We start from the raw sequence: 16,697 nt of genomic DNA, 5'->3' as shown, positions 1-16,697 counted from the left end.
ACATTCAACTTTGTTTGGCATTTTAATAAAGTAAAATAATTTTATGGAATAAATAAAACAGATAATAATAAAGTACCGCGAGGTACATTTTCGTACCATTTGATCAGTGCCATGTCGCACAAAATCGCTAAAATAAAAAAAAAATTTAAAACCAGAAATAAGCCGAAAAAACTTTCGGGAACATTAAAAAATTAAATATATTCCCGATTTACACAAGTTTATAACAAAAAATGTGCTTGTGTGCTTGGCACCCGGGGAAGGTTTTCGTCAAAACCGCTTGGCAGGCAATGTGTTAAGGTTTGAATTTAACATGAAGTTGTCAATAAATCACTTAAACCAATAATGATAGAGAAAATACTGCGAGACATTCTGTCTAAACGAAACGAGTTGATAGTAATTGTACTACCTTGTAGACGTGTATCGGTACGAAAGTGTTTTGATGTAATTTTTTATGATTTTTCAACAAATGTAAGAGCTTTTAATATGTCATGAAAACATATGCCTCAATAAACAAAAGTTTACTAAGTGACCTATATATATTATATTATATATATTATATATATATATATATAGTATATAGGAATGAGTGGCGCGGTCTGGCGTAGGAACCGCTTTAAGCGATTTTAGCCGAATCCGCCAGAGCGCTCATTCCTCCTTTTTTTTGCTTTTTGGCGCCAACTGGAAACACCAAGTGAAGCCAGGTCACTTTACACTTGGTCTTTCCACCGGAGTGGAGGTCGTCCTCTTCTGCGGCTTCCTCCAGCGGGTACTGCATCGAACACTTTCAGAGCTGGAGTATTTCCATCCACTCGTACGACCTAGCCAGCGTAACCGCTGTATTTTTATTCGCTGAACTATGTCAATGTCGTCGTATAAATCGTAGAGCTCATCGTTCCATCGTCTGCGGTATTCGCCGTTGCCAATGTTCAAAGGACCATAAATCTTACGCAAAACCTTTCTCTCAAAAACCCCAAGAGTCGTCTCATCGGATGTTGTCATCGTCCACGCTTCTGCGCCATACATCAGGACGGGAATAATGAGCGACTTGTAGAGTTTGATTTTGGTTCGTCGAGAGAGTACTTTACTTTTCAATTGCCTACTCAGTCCAAAGTAGCACCTGTTGGCAAGAGTGATTCTGCGTCTACCAAGTACAATTTATAGAATATGATTTAAAGTATCCTCTATCTTTTAGAGTTGCTCAAAAACTTTAGAAGTGCATACTTCCAGTTCTTCAAACATATTAGTTGTTTAGAATTTATCTCTTATATACTTGTATAATTATTTTACTCGCGCTACTGATATAATAAAATTGTTGAAATTATTGATAGCAGAGTCCGTTTATCGGTGAAACAGTTTCCCAAATATTCATGTTTTTAAGTGTTAAACAATAAAAACATTAATTATCATTATTACAGTAAATTTTAACAACTGTTACAAAGTTATATTTAGCTAAGTACTGCAAACTTGTTTATTCTCCATGCGGCTGCGCGTTAAACAATCAACTGTGCCGAGCCCAAAATTTCAAATCAGGGGCCTTGGAATGTTACCTACTTTTGTGTGTGCTGCGAGTACAAGTATGTTAGGTGCAAAACACATTCCGAAAATGCAAACATTTCGCTTGCAATGTACTACATATGCATACATATTTATGTACGTGCATAGGAATCTGTGTATGGTAAAGTACGCCCTATATAATGCGAACTATCTGAAGCCATCGATAATGCAGCAGTTGTTGTAGGAATGCAATATCTTTAATTATATCACAAACTTGCGAAATACAGGTTGACCTTCGATGACTATAATATATATATTTTCATAAATATACCAAAAAGTGTTACACGATATCTTTAAGCTCCAGATCGTTTTTATAATTATTTGAAAATTCAATATTATTCTTGTTCAATTTTTTTTTGTGTTTTTACAATGTGCTATGAAAGTGCGTTGTTCAACTCATCTATAACATCGTTGAAAAGTAATTATGTTAAGTTCTTCATAATAATTGTCATCAGTTTGTTCATGAAAGAAATATGAGATTGGTAAAGTTTTAGGTACATAAATCCAGTTTTAATGATTGGCTTTTGAATGCTAGCCAAACCACCAAATGGTTTAACAAATTTTGTACTGCTTAACGGGAACAGCATTTTAAAAACAGTATGCTTCCAAACAATTTGTCAAATTTGTCAACGATTATAAAAAAAAACAAAGCGGTAAACGGTTAAGGTCGAGTTGCGCAGTGTGTTTCCCACACAAATTAGTATGTTTAATTGAGTCTTCAATTGCCGTAAATATTTTTCGTTGAAATAGTAATTCACATTATTCGTTTTATTTTAAATATGCAAGTTCAATTATATATACTCAAATAAAGTGTTTTTCCAAAGTATTATTTGCTATTTAAAAAAATGTAAAGTAATAAAAAATGTAAATGTATAAAAAGTATCTAAGAAAGGATTAGGGTGTCGATGTTCCTTGTTTGGTCAAGAAACTAACCAGGCTGTGATCCGATTTTACACATTTTTTACAATGAAACAAACTATTAGAAGAAAAAGATACCCTCTGAATTTCTATTAAACATCTGTTCAGTAAAAAATTATCCATCGGCATGTTCGGTATCTGGTGTCTGGCATAGTTATATTCCGATTTCGACATTTTTAGATTAAATTAGTGCAAAGTTTTATTCCGAAATCTTCATTTGTTCTTGATTTGTATGGAGTTTAAAATTGTATTATATGAGAACTAGGTGTGGCAGTAAGCCAGTTTTAACCATTTTCAAGGTATAACGACAGGTTGTTGTAACGTACCAAATTTTGTTGATATTGGTCGAGTAGTTCTTCAGATATGGTTTCTGCCCTTAAATAGGTGACGCCACGCCCATTATTATTTTTTATACCAATCTGGGTGCAGCACTACTGTACCATCTAACTTTTGTATGGGGGGTGGACGTGATTATTTTCCGATTTCATCCATTTTCATGATGTATAATGAGGTAGTAATGAGAAATATGTGCAGAAAGTTGGGTATGCACATATACATATATTTAGATGGCTAGCTTTCATGTAAACATATGCACTACATATGTATGCATGCTTGTTTGTTTGCCTACATACATAAACATATACGTATGTATGTATATATGTGTTCTTGAGGAATGTTGTCTATCAATATTTTTATTATTTCATTCAATAAATTGTTGCACTTGTGAACGCAGATGTAAATACACATACGTATGTACATATTATATACATATGTATATGAATGCGTGGCCAGGTTGTATATGCGGTTGACCAGTAATCTATTCATTTAGTTACCGTGTATCTAAATCTTAGATTTTTGCCAATGAATTGAATCAACTCACATACACACATATCCACTGCAATCGCGTCTTTGCGGTGGGACGATGTCTACCAAACATTAACACTCATTTGCTACCATATGGTGAATTTACAGCAATCCAGTTTGTTTTAGACACTTGCTTACGCTCTTGCTAGTCGTGTATCTTCAGTATGTGTACATATGTATGTTAGTAGCTGTTAATATATAATAGTTTTTTTTACGAGTTGAATACTTGTATTGTACGCTCCGAACTTTGGAATGCGGACAATCTGGTCAGCACATGGATTTTTACGCCAGCAACACTGATTTAACATCAACAATCGATTTCTTGTACACATGTATGATGCGAAAGGGGGGCAGCGGGTTGGACGAAAGGGCAAGCTGAAATCAATTAGCATAAGTGCCGCATAACTACGGAAAATAGGGACTAGGACTTTTGTGTAATAAACAGTTATGAGTTATTCAATCGTCAATGTCCGACAAATGCGTATACTTTCTCCTCTGTCCATCCATTTTATTTTTAATAAAAAGACAGGAAATAAAAGAGGTGCGTATACAGGAAACCAGAAAGAATTGACCATTATTGCAATACACACTTAGTAAAAAACTACCAAGAAAATATAACGGGAAAAAGTTTTAAAAATCTAAATAATCATGAATCATTGCTTTATTTTTTTAAACAGAAGCCTAGGGACATGATCTCCAACTGTATATATGTACCTTCAGAAGGAATTGTACAGCTTAAACTATGTAGCTTAGAATTCCAATATATCCAACATATATCTGTGCGGTAAGTTTAATCATCTTTATTATCAGGTAGATTAGGGCTAGTAGAAATATTGACTAAATCATATTCCAGCACATATTATAGTCAGAGATCGTCTGAATTTCATTAAGAAACCTCCGAGATTTATGAATATTTTTGCTAAAACGCCATCCATAGGTACTGTGGTGCTCATAATTGGTATTTGGGCTCTTGAAAAAATATTTCCGATTTGGACTATTTTTTATATTGTGCCACACCTTAAATTCACACTAATGTTTTATTCATACATCTTCTTCTTCTTCTTGACTGGCGTAGACACCGCTTACGCGGTTATAGCCGAGTCCAAAACAGCGCGCCACGCATCTCTCCTTCTGGCAGTTTGGCGCCAATTGGTTATTCCAAGCGAAGCCAGGTCCCTCTCCACCTGGTCCTTCCGTCGGAGTGGAGGTCTCCCTCTTCCTCTGCTTCCACCAGTGGGTACTGCATCGAAAACTTTCAGAGCTGGGGCACTTTCATCCATTCGAACAACATGACCCAGCCAGCGTAGCCGCTGTCTTTTTATTCGCTGGACTATGTCTATGTCGTCGAATAACACATACAGCTCATCGTTCCATCGTCTGCGGTATTCGCCGTTGCCAATTCTTAAGGGACCATAAATCTTCCGCAAAACCTTTCTCTCGGAAACTCCTAGTGCCGTCTCATCGGATGTTGACATCGTCCACGCTTCTGAACCATAAAGTAGGACGGGAATGATGAGGGACTTGTAGAGTTTAGTTTTTGTTCGTCGAGAGAGGACTTTACTTTTCAATTGCCTACTTAGTCCTTAGTAGCACCTGTTGGCAAGAGTGATTCTGCGTTGGATTTCCAGGCTGACATTGTTATTGCTGTTAATGCTGGTTCCCAGGTAGACGAAATTATCTACAACTTCAAAGTTATGACTGTCAACAGTGACGTGGGAGCCAAGACGCGAATGCGCTGACTGTTTGTTTGACGACACGAGATATTTCGTCTTGTCCTCGTTCACCACCAGACCCATACGTTTCGCTTCCTTATCCAGTCTGGAGAAAGCAGAACTAACGGCGCGGGTGTTGTTTCCAATGATATCGATATCATCGGCGTACGCCAGTAGCTGTACACTCTTATAGAAGATTGTACCTTCTCTGTTTAGCTCTGCAGCTCGTATTATTTTCTCCAGCATCAGGTTAAAGAAATCACACGAGAGTGAGTCACCTTGTCTGAAACCTTGTCTGGTATCGAACGGCTCGGAGAGGTCCTTCCCGATCCTGACGGAGCTTTTGGTGTTGCTCAACGTCAGCTTACACAGCCGTATTAGTTTTGCGGGGATACCAAATTCAGACATCGCGGCATAAAGGCAGCTCCTTTTCGTGCTGTCGAAAGCAGCTTTAAAGTCGACAAAGAGATGGTGTGTGTCGATCCTATTTTCACGGGTCTTCTCCAAAATTTGGCGCATGGTGAATATCTGGTCCGTTGTTGATTTTCCAGGTCTAAAGCCACACTGATAAGGTCCAATCAGTTTGTTGACGGTGGGCTTTAGTCTTTCACACAATACGCTCGACAGAACCTTATACGCGATGTTGAGGAGGCTTATCCCACGGTAATTGGCGCAAATTGTGGGGTCTCCCTTTTTGTGTATTGGGCAGAGTACACTGAGATTCCAATCGTCAGGCATGCTTTCTTCCGACCATATTCTGCAAAGAAGCTGATGCAAGCACCTTATCAGCTCTTCGTCCCCGTATTTGAATAGCTCGGCCGGTAATCCATCGGCACCCGCCGCCTTATTGTTCTTCAAGCGGGTAATTGCTATTCGAATTTCTTCACGGTCGGGCAATGGAACATCTGCTCCATCGTCGTCGATTGGGGAATCGGGTTCGCCATCTCCTGGTGTTGTACTTTCACTGCCATTCAGCAGGCTGGAGAAGTGTTCCCTCCATAAACTCAGTATACTCTGGTCATCAATAACTAGATCACCTCTGGGGGTCCTACAGGAGTGCGCTCCGGTCTTGAAACCTTCAGTTAGTCGCCGGATCTTTTCGTAAAATTTTCGAGCATTACCCCTGTCGGCCAGCTTGTCAAGCTCTTCATACTCACGCATTTCGGCCTCTTTCTTTTTTTGTCTGCAAATGCGTCTCGCTTCCCTCTTCAGCTCTCGGTATCTTTCCCATCCCGCTCGTGTTGCGGTCGATCGCAACATTGCGAGGTAGGCAGTCTGTTTTCTCTCCACTGCGAGACGACAATCCTCATCATACCAGCTGTTTTTTTGACTTTTCCGAAAACCAATGGTTTCGGTTGCAGCTGTACGTAAGGAGTTTGATATGCCGTCCCACAGCTCCCTTATACCGAGATGCTGATGAGTGCTCTCAGAGAGCAGGAGTGCAAGTCGAGTAGAAAATCGTTCGGCTGTCGGTTGTGATTGCAGCTTCTCGATGTCGAACCTTCCTTGTGTTTGTTGACGTGTACGCTTTTCTACACAGAGGCGGGTGCGTATCTTAGCTGCTACAAGATAGTGGTCCGAGTCGATGTTGGGACCACGAAGCGTACGCACATCAAAAACACTGGAGACATGTCGTCCATCTATCACAACATGATCGATCTGGTTGCGAGTGATTCGATCCGGGGACAGCCAAGTAGCTTGATGGATTTTCTTATGCTGGAATCTAGTACTACAGACGACCATATTTCGGGCCCCGGCGAAGTCGATCAGCCTCAGACCGTTTGGTGATGTTTCGTCATGGAGGCTGAATTTTCCGACTGTTGTGCCAAAGACACCTTCTTTACCCACCCTAGCGTTGAAATCGCCAAGCACGATTTTGACATCGTGGCGGGGGCAGCGCTCATAGGTACGTTCTAGGCGCTCATAGAAGGTATCTTTGATCACTTCGTCCTTCTCTTCCGTCGGGGCGTGGGCGCAAATCAGCGATATATTGAAGAACCTCGCTTTGATGCGGATTGTGGCTAGACGTTCATCCACCGGAGTGAATGCCAGGACTCGACGACGGAGTCTCTCTCCCACCACGAACCCCACACCGAATTTGCGCTCCTTTATATGGCCGCTGTAGTAGATGTCACAAGGACCCACCTTCTTCCGTCCTTGTCCCGTCCATCGCATTTCTTGGATTGTGGTGATGTCAGCCTTTACTCTTACGAGGACATCAACCAGCTGGGCAGAGGCACCTTCCCAATTAAGGGTCCGGACATTCCAGGTGCATGCCCTTATTTCGTAGTCCTTTAAACGTTTGCAGTGGTCGTCATCAAAATTGGGGTCTCTCATCCGAGGCTGTTTTTTCTTTTTCATTGGGGGGTGTTTTTATGTGGTGGGTCCCAAACCCTACGCACAACCGCATAGGCGGGTTTCGCCTTCTCACTTTAGCTCGCCTCCAAACGGATGTCTGTTGGCTACCCAGAGGATACTTGGTCTAAGACCGGAAGTCGTGAGCTGCTTGAGCCACATGTAAAAGAATCGTTCCTGGCCAATCCCAAGTGAATGACAGTCAGAAACTTTCCTCACTTACGTGAACTTCTACATATGACTCCATCCTCCCTTTATTCATACATACATACTGTATATTGGTTATGTAAAATTGGGTTATGTAAGACGTAGATAAGTTTACGGTATGGAAAAATTTGTTAATTTATTTTCGGACACCAAAGTCACTAACCGTCATTTTCAATTCACCCGGAACTTGACGAAGTTTTAATCCGATATCTTCATTGAAGCTTTATTTATATATTACACAGTTGAAGAATCTGATGGAATTTGAATTTGAAGTCATATTATGTGGGAAGCAGTCGTGGTTCTTGTCCGAGTTTGTTCATTATCACACTCTAACATGATGTCAAGGCAATGTTTCATACAAAAATTTGGTTGATTTTGTTCGAGAAGTAGCTAAAATATGAGATTTGATTTGTTCGCGCCAATATTCTGACGGAGTCACAATCTTTACAGAAAATTAACAACGCCAGATTTTAATATGAACGGACGGACAAACAGATATAGATAACCACAGATGAACAAAATAGAATTTATAATTTAATTTAATCAAAAATTATAATAATGCAATAGTTAACACTCTCTAAAATAACGCAATCTAGTTAGAAGATGTATTTGGGCAAACCTGTAAATTTTATCCACATATAATCATATGATGTTAATATCAATATTTAACCAGTACATACAACTACAGTAGTTTTTCGAAATAACGAATATTCGTTTTAACGAAAACCGCTTATAACAAATAAGCAAATTTGTTACATTGAGTACCTTAAATAACGAACATCGGGGATTTCTAAGTACTCGGTTTAACGAACAACATACAGAAGACATACATATGTAGAAAGAGTTTAAAATAAAAATAATAAAGTATACTACCACGACAGAATTAAAAAAAAAAACTTGAAATAATTCAAAAGAAGCAATGTATATTCATACCTTTTAGTGTTTTTACGATTTGTAATACAGTAGTTTTCCGAAATAACGAATATTCGTTTTAACGAAAACCGCTTATAACGAACAAGCAAATTTGTTACATTGAGTACCGTAAATAACGAACACCGAGAATTTGTAAGTACTCAGTTTAACAAACAACATGAAGAACACATACGAAGAAAGAGGAAAAAATCAAATAATATCGAACCAGAATTAAAAATAAAACTGAAAAAAATTCAAAAGAAATGTGCAAATTAAAAATTTGTTCAATTTTATAAAAAAGCTTAAAATTATTGATCAGCACCAAATAGAAGGATGAGTGTCAGAATTGGTCCATTTTGGAAGAATTTATTAGATTTGAATTGTTTTGTTATGGTTTTTCATTTTTTAACAAATAATTAATAAAACAATTTATTAAACTGCAATTTACGGATATATAACTAATTCGATAAAAATACCTCTAAGTGAGTACTCGAATTAACGAAAAATTCGATATAGCGAACAGGCCTGACAATTAATGTGTTCGTTATTTCGGAAAACTACTGTACTTTCGTTTCCAAAAGGCATGTGTAAAGTAAAACTTAGTAGAAGAAAAATATTGAAATTTATAGAAAAGCTTAAAATTATTGATCAGACCAAAAAGGATGTAGAAGTGTTACAATTGTGAAAAAAAATTAATGTAAAAGTTAAACCGTAAACCTTTTAAAAAAATATGAAAAATATTCCATAGTGGAGAATTTCCTGAATTAGTCCATTTTGGAATAATTTATCTGATAAAATTTAAGTACACTACTGAACAAATTTTTTGATCTCATATAACGTGAATTCGCTTTTTAAGCACATTACTTACTTGAAGTCAAGATTTGAATTGTTCTGTTATGTTTTTTTTCACGAATTATTTATTATATTGCAATTATTGGTTATTTAACTCGTTTTTATTGGAAAACTTACCTCTAAGTGAGTACTCGATTTAATGAAAAATTCCACATAACGAACTGGTCTGACAATTAATGTGTTCGTTATTTCGAAATACTACTGTAGTTACTAAGTAAATAATTTACACGATATCTTTAATAGATGAAGATCTTTGAAAAAATTCATTACCGAAGTTCATTCTCAAATGGTCATTCAAACAGGGTGATTCCGAGTTGACGATTAAATAGTATTATGTGCGCCTAAAAGTATGCAATGATAATGAGTGAACGTATTTAAATTATATACGAACGTAAACGATATACGTGCTCTGTGCACAAACGTTGAAAGAACTTTTTGGGATTTATAATTTAAATTTGTTACAAATTTTAAACGAAAGCGTGTGAAACCAAAAAATATTTTATTAATATAACATAATTTCATGATTTATTGTTTACTTATAAAACAAATTGTAATATGTATGTGACACCCTGTATTTTAAGAATTGGGTATTAACAAAACACCAATTTATTTTTTTTATATTGAAGAGCTCAAACTACTTTCATAATGGGTGATCAAATGGATTTATTAGGGTGTGACGTATACTCATCAAAACTAACGGAATATTGAAAAAATTTAGTTTACAGGTTTGAAAACGAAATCCATGGGCACCAGTTGATGAGTTTTCACATTCATCGAATATTACCGGTATAATTAACTGTCTCTTTCTTGAACCAAAAGCGTATGCCGGATGACATAACATCAAATAATAATATTCAAATAAATCAATCTTTCAATCTAACTCACCCGTAACTCCGATGTTTGGAGTGAAGATAGGTCCTTCTCGACCTGGTTCTTTCATCGGAGTGGAGGCCTTCCTCTTCCTCGGCTTCCACCATCGGCTACTGCATCGAACACTTTCAGAGCTGGGGCACTTTTGTCCATTCGAACAACATGACCTAGCCAGCGTAGCCGCTGTCTTTTTATTCGCTGAACTATGTCAATGTCGTCGTATAACTCGTACAGCTCATCATTCCATCGTCTGCGGTATTCGCCGTTGCCAATGTTTAAGGGACCATAAATTTTCCGCAAAACTTTTCTCTCGAAAACTCCTAGTGCCGTCTCATCGGATGTTGACACCGTCCACGCTTCTGAACCATAAAGTAGGACGGGAATGATGAGGGACTTGTAGAGTTTAGTTTTTGTTCGTTGAGAGAGGACTTTACTTTTCAATTGCCTACTCAGTCCATAGTAGCACCCAACAGGTGGAGTGATTCTGCGTTGGATTTCAAGTCTGACATTATTATCGGTGTTGATGTTGGTGCCTAGATATACGAAATTATCTACAACTTATGACTGTCAACAGTGACGTGGGAGCCAAGACGCGAATGCGCTGACTGTTTGTTTGATGACAGGATATATTTCGTCTTGTCCTCGTTCAGCACCAGACCCATTCGCTTCGCTTCCCTATCCAGGCGGGAAAAAGCAGGCACACTAACGGCGCGGGTGTTGTTTCCAATGATATCGATATCATCGGCGAACGCCTGTAGCTGTACACTCTTATAAAAAATTTGGAAAAAAATTCCCGATTACACCATTTTTAATAGCAGATTACGAGGTGAAAAGAAAAAAACACAATGATTTGGTTCAAGTGCACACTTTTTTACTTTTATTAAGATAAATGTTCTATACATATTAATTTATTTACATCCAGTTAGCCAGTTGTCAACATTTTAGAGATCAGTGAATTTACATAGTTTATGTTTGAGTACTTCTCCCAAATCGCATATGACCATAATCGTCAAATTGTTCCTCGCCACCTCGTTTGCCGAAACGCATGTGTCCATAGTCGTCAAAACGCTTTGATCGGTCTCCCTCTTCGTTTTCCACCAACAAATCTAGTTCGATTGGTATCTTAGAACGAGATACCTGCAACATTTTCGGTCCAAAACCGTATACCGGTCGCAAATTGCGATGATTCGCAAATATTCTTCGGCCGTTGATATCATTGAGCGATCCCAGCGGCACGCCACCAGAGCCTATACCACCACTATTCGAATTCATATCGTGTGATTCCGATTCCGATTGCATTCCCTCTAAGTTGCTTGCTAACGCTGAATTGCTAATAATGCAAACAATCAGCGCAAAAGCCACTACTTCTGCTGCCACACTGGACTTGTTTAGTATTTGAGCCATTTCAGCTGCTTTCACGGAGGATGCGTTGCTCTGAATGCTTCAAACAACCGATAAGAACGCACCTTTTATAGAAAACACTGTCTGATTTGGTTATATGTACATATGTATGAAATAGAAGTAGCCTTTTTAATATTCTAATACTGATGCTCATCTCACACCTCCACTTTGAGCTTATAACTTATCTAAGGAAATTCAATTACAATTTGCTCTTCATAATTTGACATGTTATTGACAGGTGACTGCAAGACGCTAAACAAACAACGCTTTATTTCCGTTTTGATATATTAAAAGTGGAGCTATGAGGTGTACGTTTTATATATATATTTAGTCGAAAGGTTAATATTTAGTGACGAGAAAAATTTTGTTTTTTCATGGTCAACATAAATATTGAAGCATTTCCAACATCCCGTTATAGCTTTTTTAAGGACTGATAAGTGATATTTAAGCTTCGGTCATAGAGGGAAATTTAAAAATATTTTGAAATATTTAAAATAAACCGAAAATAAATGAAAAATTGTCTGACGGAAAAGTATACGTATTTGCATAGAGCATATTGGATAGTATATGAAGATACTACTCTAATACCACTGCATGTGATTAAAAATATGCATGGTTGAAAAAAATAAAGTTTCTCTGAATTTAACTTCTCCCACAATATTTTCCTTAAACTTATCTCTATTTATCTATGCACATACTTATAAATATATGTAAGAGTGGCCCGTGAACGGCTCCATTCACACTTTCAACTGATCGAGTTCATCACTATATTGGATGTATGGGGCTAAGGGGATATCAATACTCAAGAACCTGTTTCCACGAATTTTTATTAATATTCCTTTATATCAAGTTTTCATAGTTAAATGTGGCGTAGTTCAATTAACGACATTTTTAGTCCCGAATGTGGAGAACGCCATACCCATTATTCATTTTTTAAACCAATCTGAGTGTATCTCTTCTCTACCATCTCTTCTGTAAAAATTAGTGCTTTTGACGTTTTTCGTCAGTAAGCTAACGCACTTTTATTAGTTTCCAACACAAACCCTGTAGGGTAGGTGGGCGTGGTTAATATCCATTTTCAAAGTTTATGATGGGATAGTAAAGAGAAATATATCCAATAAGTTTTCTTTATATAGCTTTGTTAGTTTGGGAGTTATATAAAAAACTTATTAGGTGACTGGCTACAACCATTTTTCCAAAATAACCTTCCAAATATTACCCTCCTTAGTGCGATACTGTGTCCAAAATTTTACTTTGGTGCCAGGGAATATGTGTTTACAATCATAGTTGTTGTCTGTCAGTTGCATGCGACAGACATAAAGCTTAAAGTATCTATTATGAGAGTATTGATTTAATTTAAAACATATCTCTCACTTGAGCTTATGTTCTGCTGCAATTATGCGGAAATATTTCTAAATTAGTTGAGATAGGGAAAGAACTTAGTGTTAAATCAGAATGTAAGAAAATGGAATCATAATTATTTTAAAAACTTTATAATTCATTTTAAAGAACATTTATAATTCGTGTCCACAAAATTTCTTATTTATTTATACAGCATATTAACCAATTCATTTTGCAGAGTACATGGTTACTCGAGAATACTGTACTGTACGAGACAAATGTCAGAGTACTAGCTTATCGGTGTATATGCGCGAGTATGCGTGTACTTATTTCCTCATATGTATGCACCAATCTGCATTTAAATAACCGATCAAGGTGACTCGTATCACTGTTCAGCAGAGCATATTCATTAATCCGGGGTAATTTAGCTGCATTTGCTTGTTGTGTTCGATAGTTGGCTGCAACAAACGGTCACTATGATCAGATAAAAACCGGTTCATTTGGTCCGATCGCTTCTTTTCTTTAACAACTGCATCTCCATACACACTAGTTTCATGCGTGGACCACCAAAGCATACGCTCATATGCGCACACTCGCATTTTCCGATGGCAAAAACGTGAGTATGAAACAATTTTCACCATTTTGATATTGCGATGCTCCGTTTAACGGTAATATGGCATTCGATATCAGACTTAGATTATGCTGCACGAGTTCTGTTAGTGTTTTGTAGACAACACTTTGGAGCCAACGAAAATGTGGCACAGCTATGCACTCGCATACCGGATTTTACAGGTTCATCGGTTACACTTGTATGCGTGTGTAACAGAACTAGAAGAAAACTAAAACTTTTGGTACACCTGCGGTACAACTTCAATACGCATAAACATTCTTCACTATATTCCCATTTAGAATACAAATTTAATATTGTAGATAGACACCATAAGAAGTACGTGTATGTAATATGTTTAAAAGAACATTTGAAAGAAATAATATCTTTATGTTAAACGAATAACTTAATCGCAGTCAATCTATTCAAAGAACAGCTATCGATTGGTTTCATAAAAGGAAACTCTTTAAAGTGGACAACAATGAAAAACTCTAAACAATGTACATATATAATAAGTAATAAATACTCGTTCATATATGCAAGTATATACTGGGTAGTGAAGTGAAATAATTGAAATCTACTTTAAAACTAGCCTGAACCTCGAGCCCATTTGATTATAGTTCTTAAATGATGTTCTCTCTAACAAGATGAGAACCTTATCCGTTTTTGAATAATACATTTAAATACAACTCATCATTTCTTTACTAAAATAATACTAAATCGTTTTAGAACTGACCCCTGCTATACCACAATCGGGCTGGTTCATTTAGTTGTAATCCAAATTTAGTTGTAAACAAAACTCTGAGACTAATAATATTTTTCACTACAGGAATATACTCAATCAAGAATTGTCCATTGGATAAACAGGTTCACTGACGTTCCTGTTAACACAATAACAATAACTGTGCATTCTTAGCCAAGTAGGCCATCGCATCAATTCAATCCTGCTGCTATTTGGGTCATTCAAGCTGTGGGCAAAACCAGATGAAACAACAAATGGTTGTATAGATGTTTGAATGCATTTTGAGTGTGAGTTGTCTCTGCTACAAACGCAAATACGAGTATGTGTGTAGAAGAGCTCTAGCATAGAATCGTTTATTGGACTTGTACATACATACATACATACCTTTGTGCATACGCGCGTGCTTATTTTGGCCTCAGACAAAGATAACTTGCAATGCAAGTTTCTTAAAAGCCTACATATGTGTGTATGGTATTAACGAACCGTTAAGCAGAGTGAACTCCTGTCTATCGAGCTAATATATTATGTCAATATGGCCATAATATCGACACAGTAAACGGATTAAATAGGTTAATATTTGTAGTGAAAAATTATCTTTGAGTTACCGTTATGTCATTTGCGTGCACCAAATATGCTAGTCGATTGGTAATTATTATAGCTTATGGTAAACGAATTTTTTTCAGTTTCAATTCTGCGATCTTTAGTTCGGTATTGGGTTAGAATACATTATCAACTCATAAAGTCAAATGTCCCCGTACAAACTGTAGCCTGAAAAATTAAACGAATTTTGAAATGCGTCCATTTCACGCCTGCATCAGTGTGATATTGACAAAATTTTATTACAATTTATTTAAAATTACAATTTTTAATTTGAAGAAGTATTATCCTATCGTTTCCTTTCATTTCCTTAAATTGTATTGGAATAAGATTCAGCTTAAAAAATACTTAACTACTCATGCAATTAGTTTTGACTGATTATAAGGTTGTTAACAAGTTCCTTAACAAGAGAACACACCATTCCGTATATCTGAGCTGATAACTGCATTCCTTCATACAGAGCGAGAGCTACACTTTGCTTCGCGACTGAATTGAAACAGTTCATTCATTCATGTTACGTATCTTCCCTCTTATAAGCAAGTAACAGGTTCGAAGATTGAGATAGGAAAGATTTTTTTTTTTTAGAAAAAAACTGAATTTAAGGTTTAACTACAAATTTATTCAAGAATGATGAAGCATAAATTGAGGGAGTATTTTCATCTAAAGGAGGTCCAAGTCTTTCGTCAAGGTCAATCCAAATTGAGAGGAGTATTATAAGATATTTGAGGTTGTTTGATTATGCAAAGAGGTGGTTAGTAGCATGCGGAGACTAATTGCATGTAATATATGTGTTTGGTATATCAGTGCCTAGTCTGGATAGATAGGAGTTTGAGTTTGCTATCGTATCCAGAATGAAGTTGATGAATGAAGTCACGCTAGTTTCACAAGGCAACCGGATGTCAGTCACTGGGCGGGAATCGGTAAAGTTATTTCTGCAAAAGCATCGCAGCAGAGTAGAGAGTAGAGTTCGATAAGAGACATCATAGGTTCGAATTGCGGTATTTTGACAAGTCTTTGGTATCTGAATAAGAATAACTATTTAAAACAACACTCGTAATCAATCATCAGATGCGAAGTTCTATATTTTATAATACTGCTTGAGCTAGATATTTCGTGCAATTTTCAAATATTAGTCATAAAAATTTGATAACGGAGAAGCATATACATACATATATGTATATAATTATTATAAGAACATACAAAAATACAAAACCACAAGTGTATTTGTATACATGCATACATATGTACATATAAATTTATATGCATACTTATGTTCAATCGCATATAATTCTACCGTAGTATGAAACAGCGTTTTCTATGACTTAAGTTTGGACTCATGAAATACTTGATAAGATAGCTTTCACTTCTAAACCAAAACAGACATAGTGAAAATATAGAAGTGGAAGATTATGGTCAGTCAGTTTAACTCATTTACCACCATAATTAGACGTGTTTGTATGTATGTATGGATATAATAACCACTGTTTCGCATCGCTAATATAATAATACCGTAATTATCCGATAGTGTTAATGTGCATAAACAGCTCATAATGACTTCGGTTGCCGTTCTTTCTTTTGTAGTATATCCAAAAATTGAAATGTAACTGTGTAACCGAGTGTGGGTGCCCACTTAACCAGAATAGCAGTGACCCGAAACCTGAAACTGTGTTTAACTAGCCAAGCAAACGAAAGTACACACTTCAAATTTTGATATAACTGGAATGTTTGTCTAAAACAAAGTCATATTTCTATGTATCACAATATG

At 36.7% G+C, this 16,697-nt stretch overlaps 1 protein-coding gene across 1 annotated transcript; it reads right to left on the bottom strand.

Annotated features, from left to right (window-relative positions):
* Positions 1 to 11,093: 11,093 nt before the first annotated feature.
* LOC105215739 (callisulfakinin) lies at positions 11,094 to 11,698 on the bottom strand. Its single transcript, XM_011189833.3, has one exon. The coding sequence runs from the start codon at positions 11,646 to 11,648 to the stop codon at positions 11,211 to 11,213; it is 438 nt and encodes a 145-aa protein (XP_011188135.1). The 5' UTR covers positions 11,649 to 11,698; the 3' UTR covers positions 11,094 to 11,210.
* Between the last annotated feature and the right edge of the window lie 4,999 nt (positions 11,699 to 16,697).

The sequence above is a fragment of the Zeugodacus cucurbitae genome, chromosome 2, assembly GCF_028554725.1.
Source record: "Zeugodacus cucurbitae isolate PBARC_wt_2022May chromosome 2, idZeuCucr1.2, whole genome shotgun sequence".
Taxonomy (NCBI): domain Eukaryota; kingdom Metazoa; phylum Arthropoda; class Insecta; order Diptera; family Tephritidae; genus Zeugodacus; species Zeugodacus cucurbitae.
This window is presented reverse-complemented; position numbering and strand designations above follow the sequence as displayed.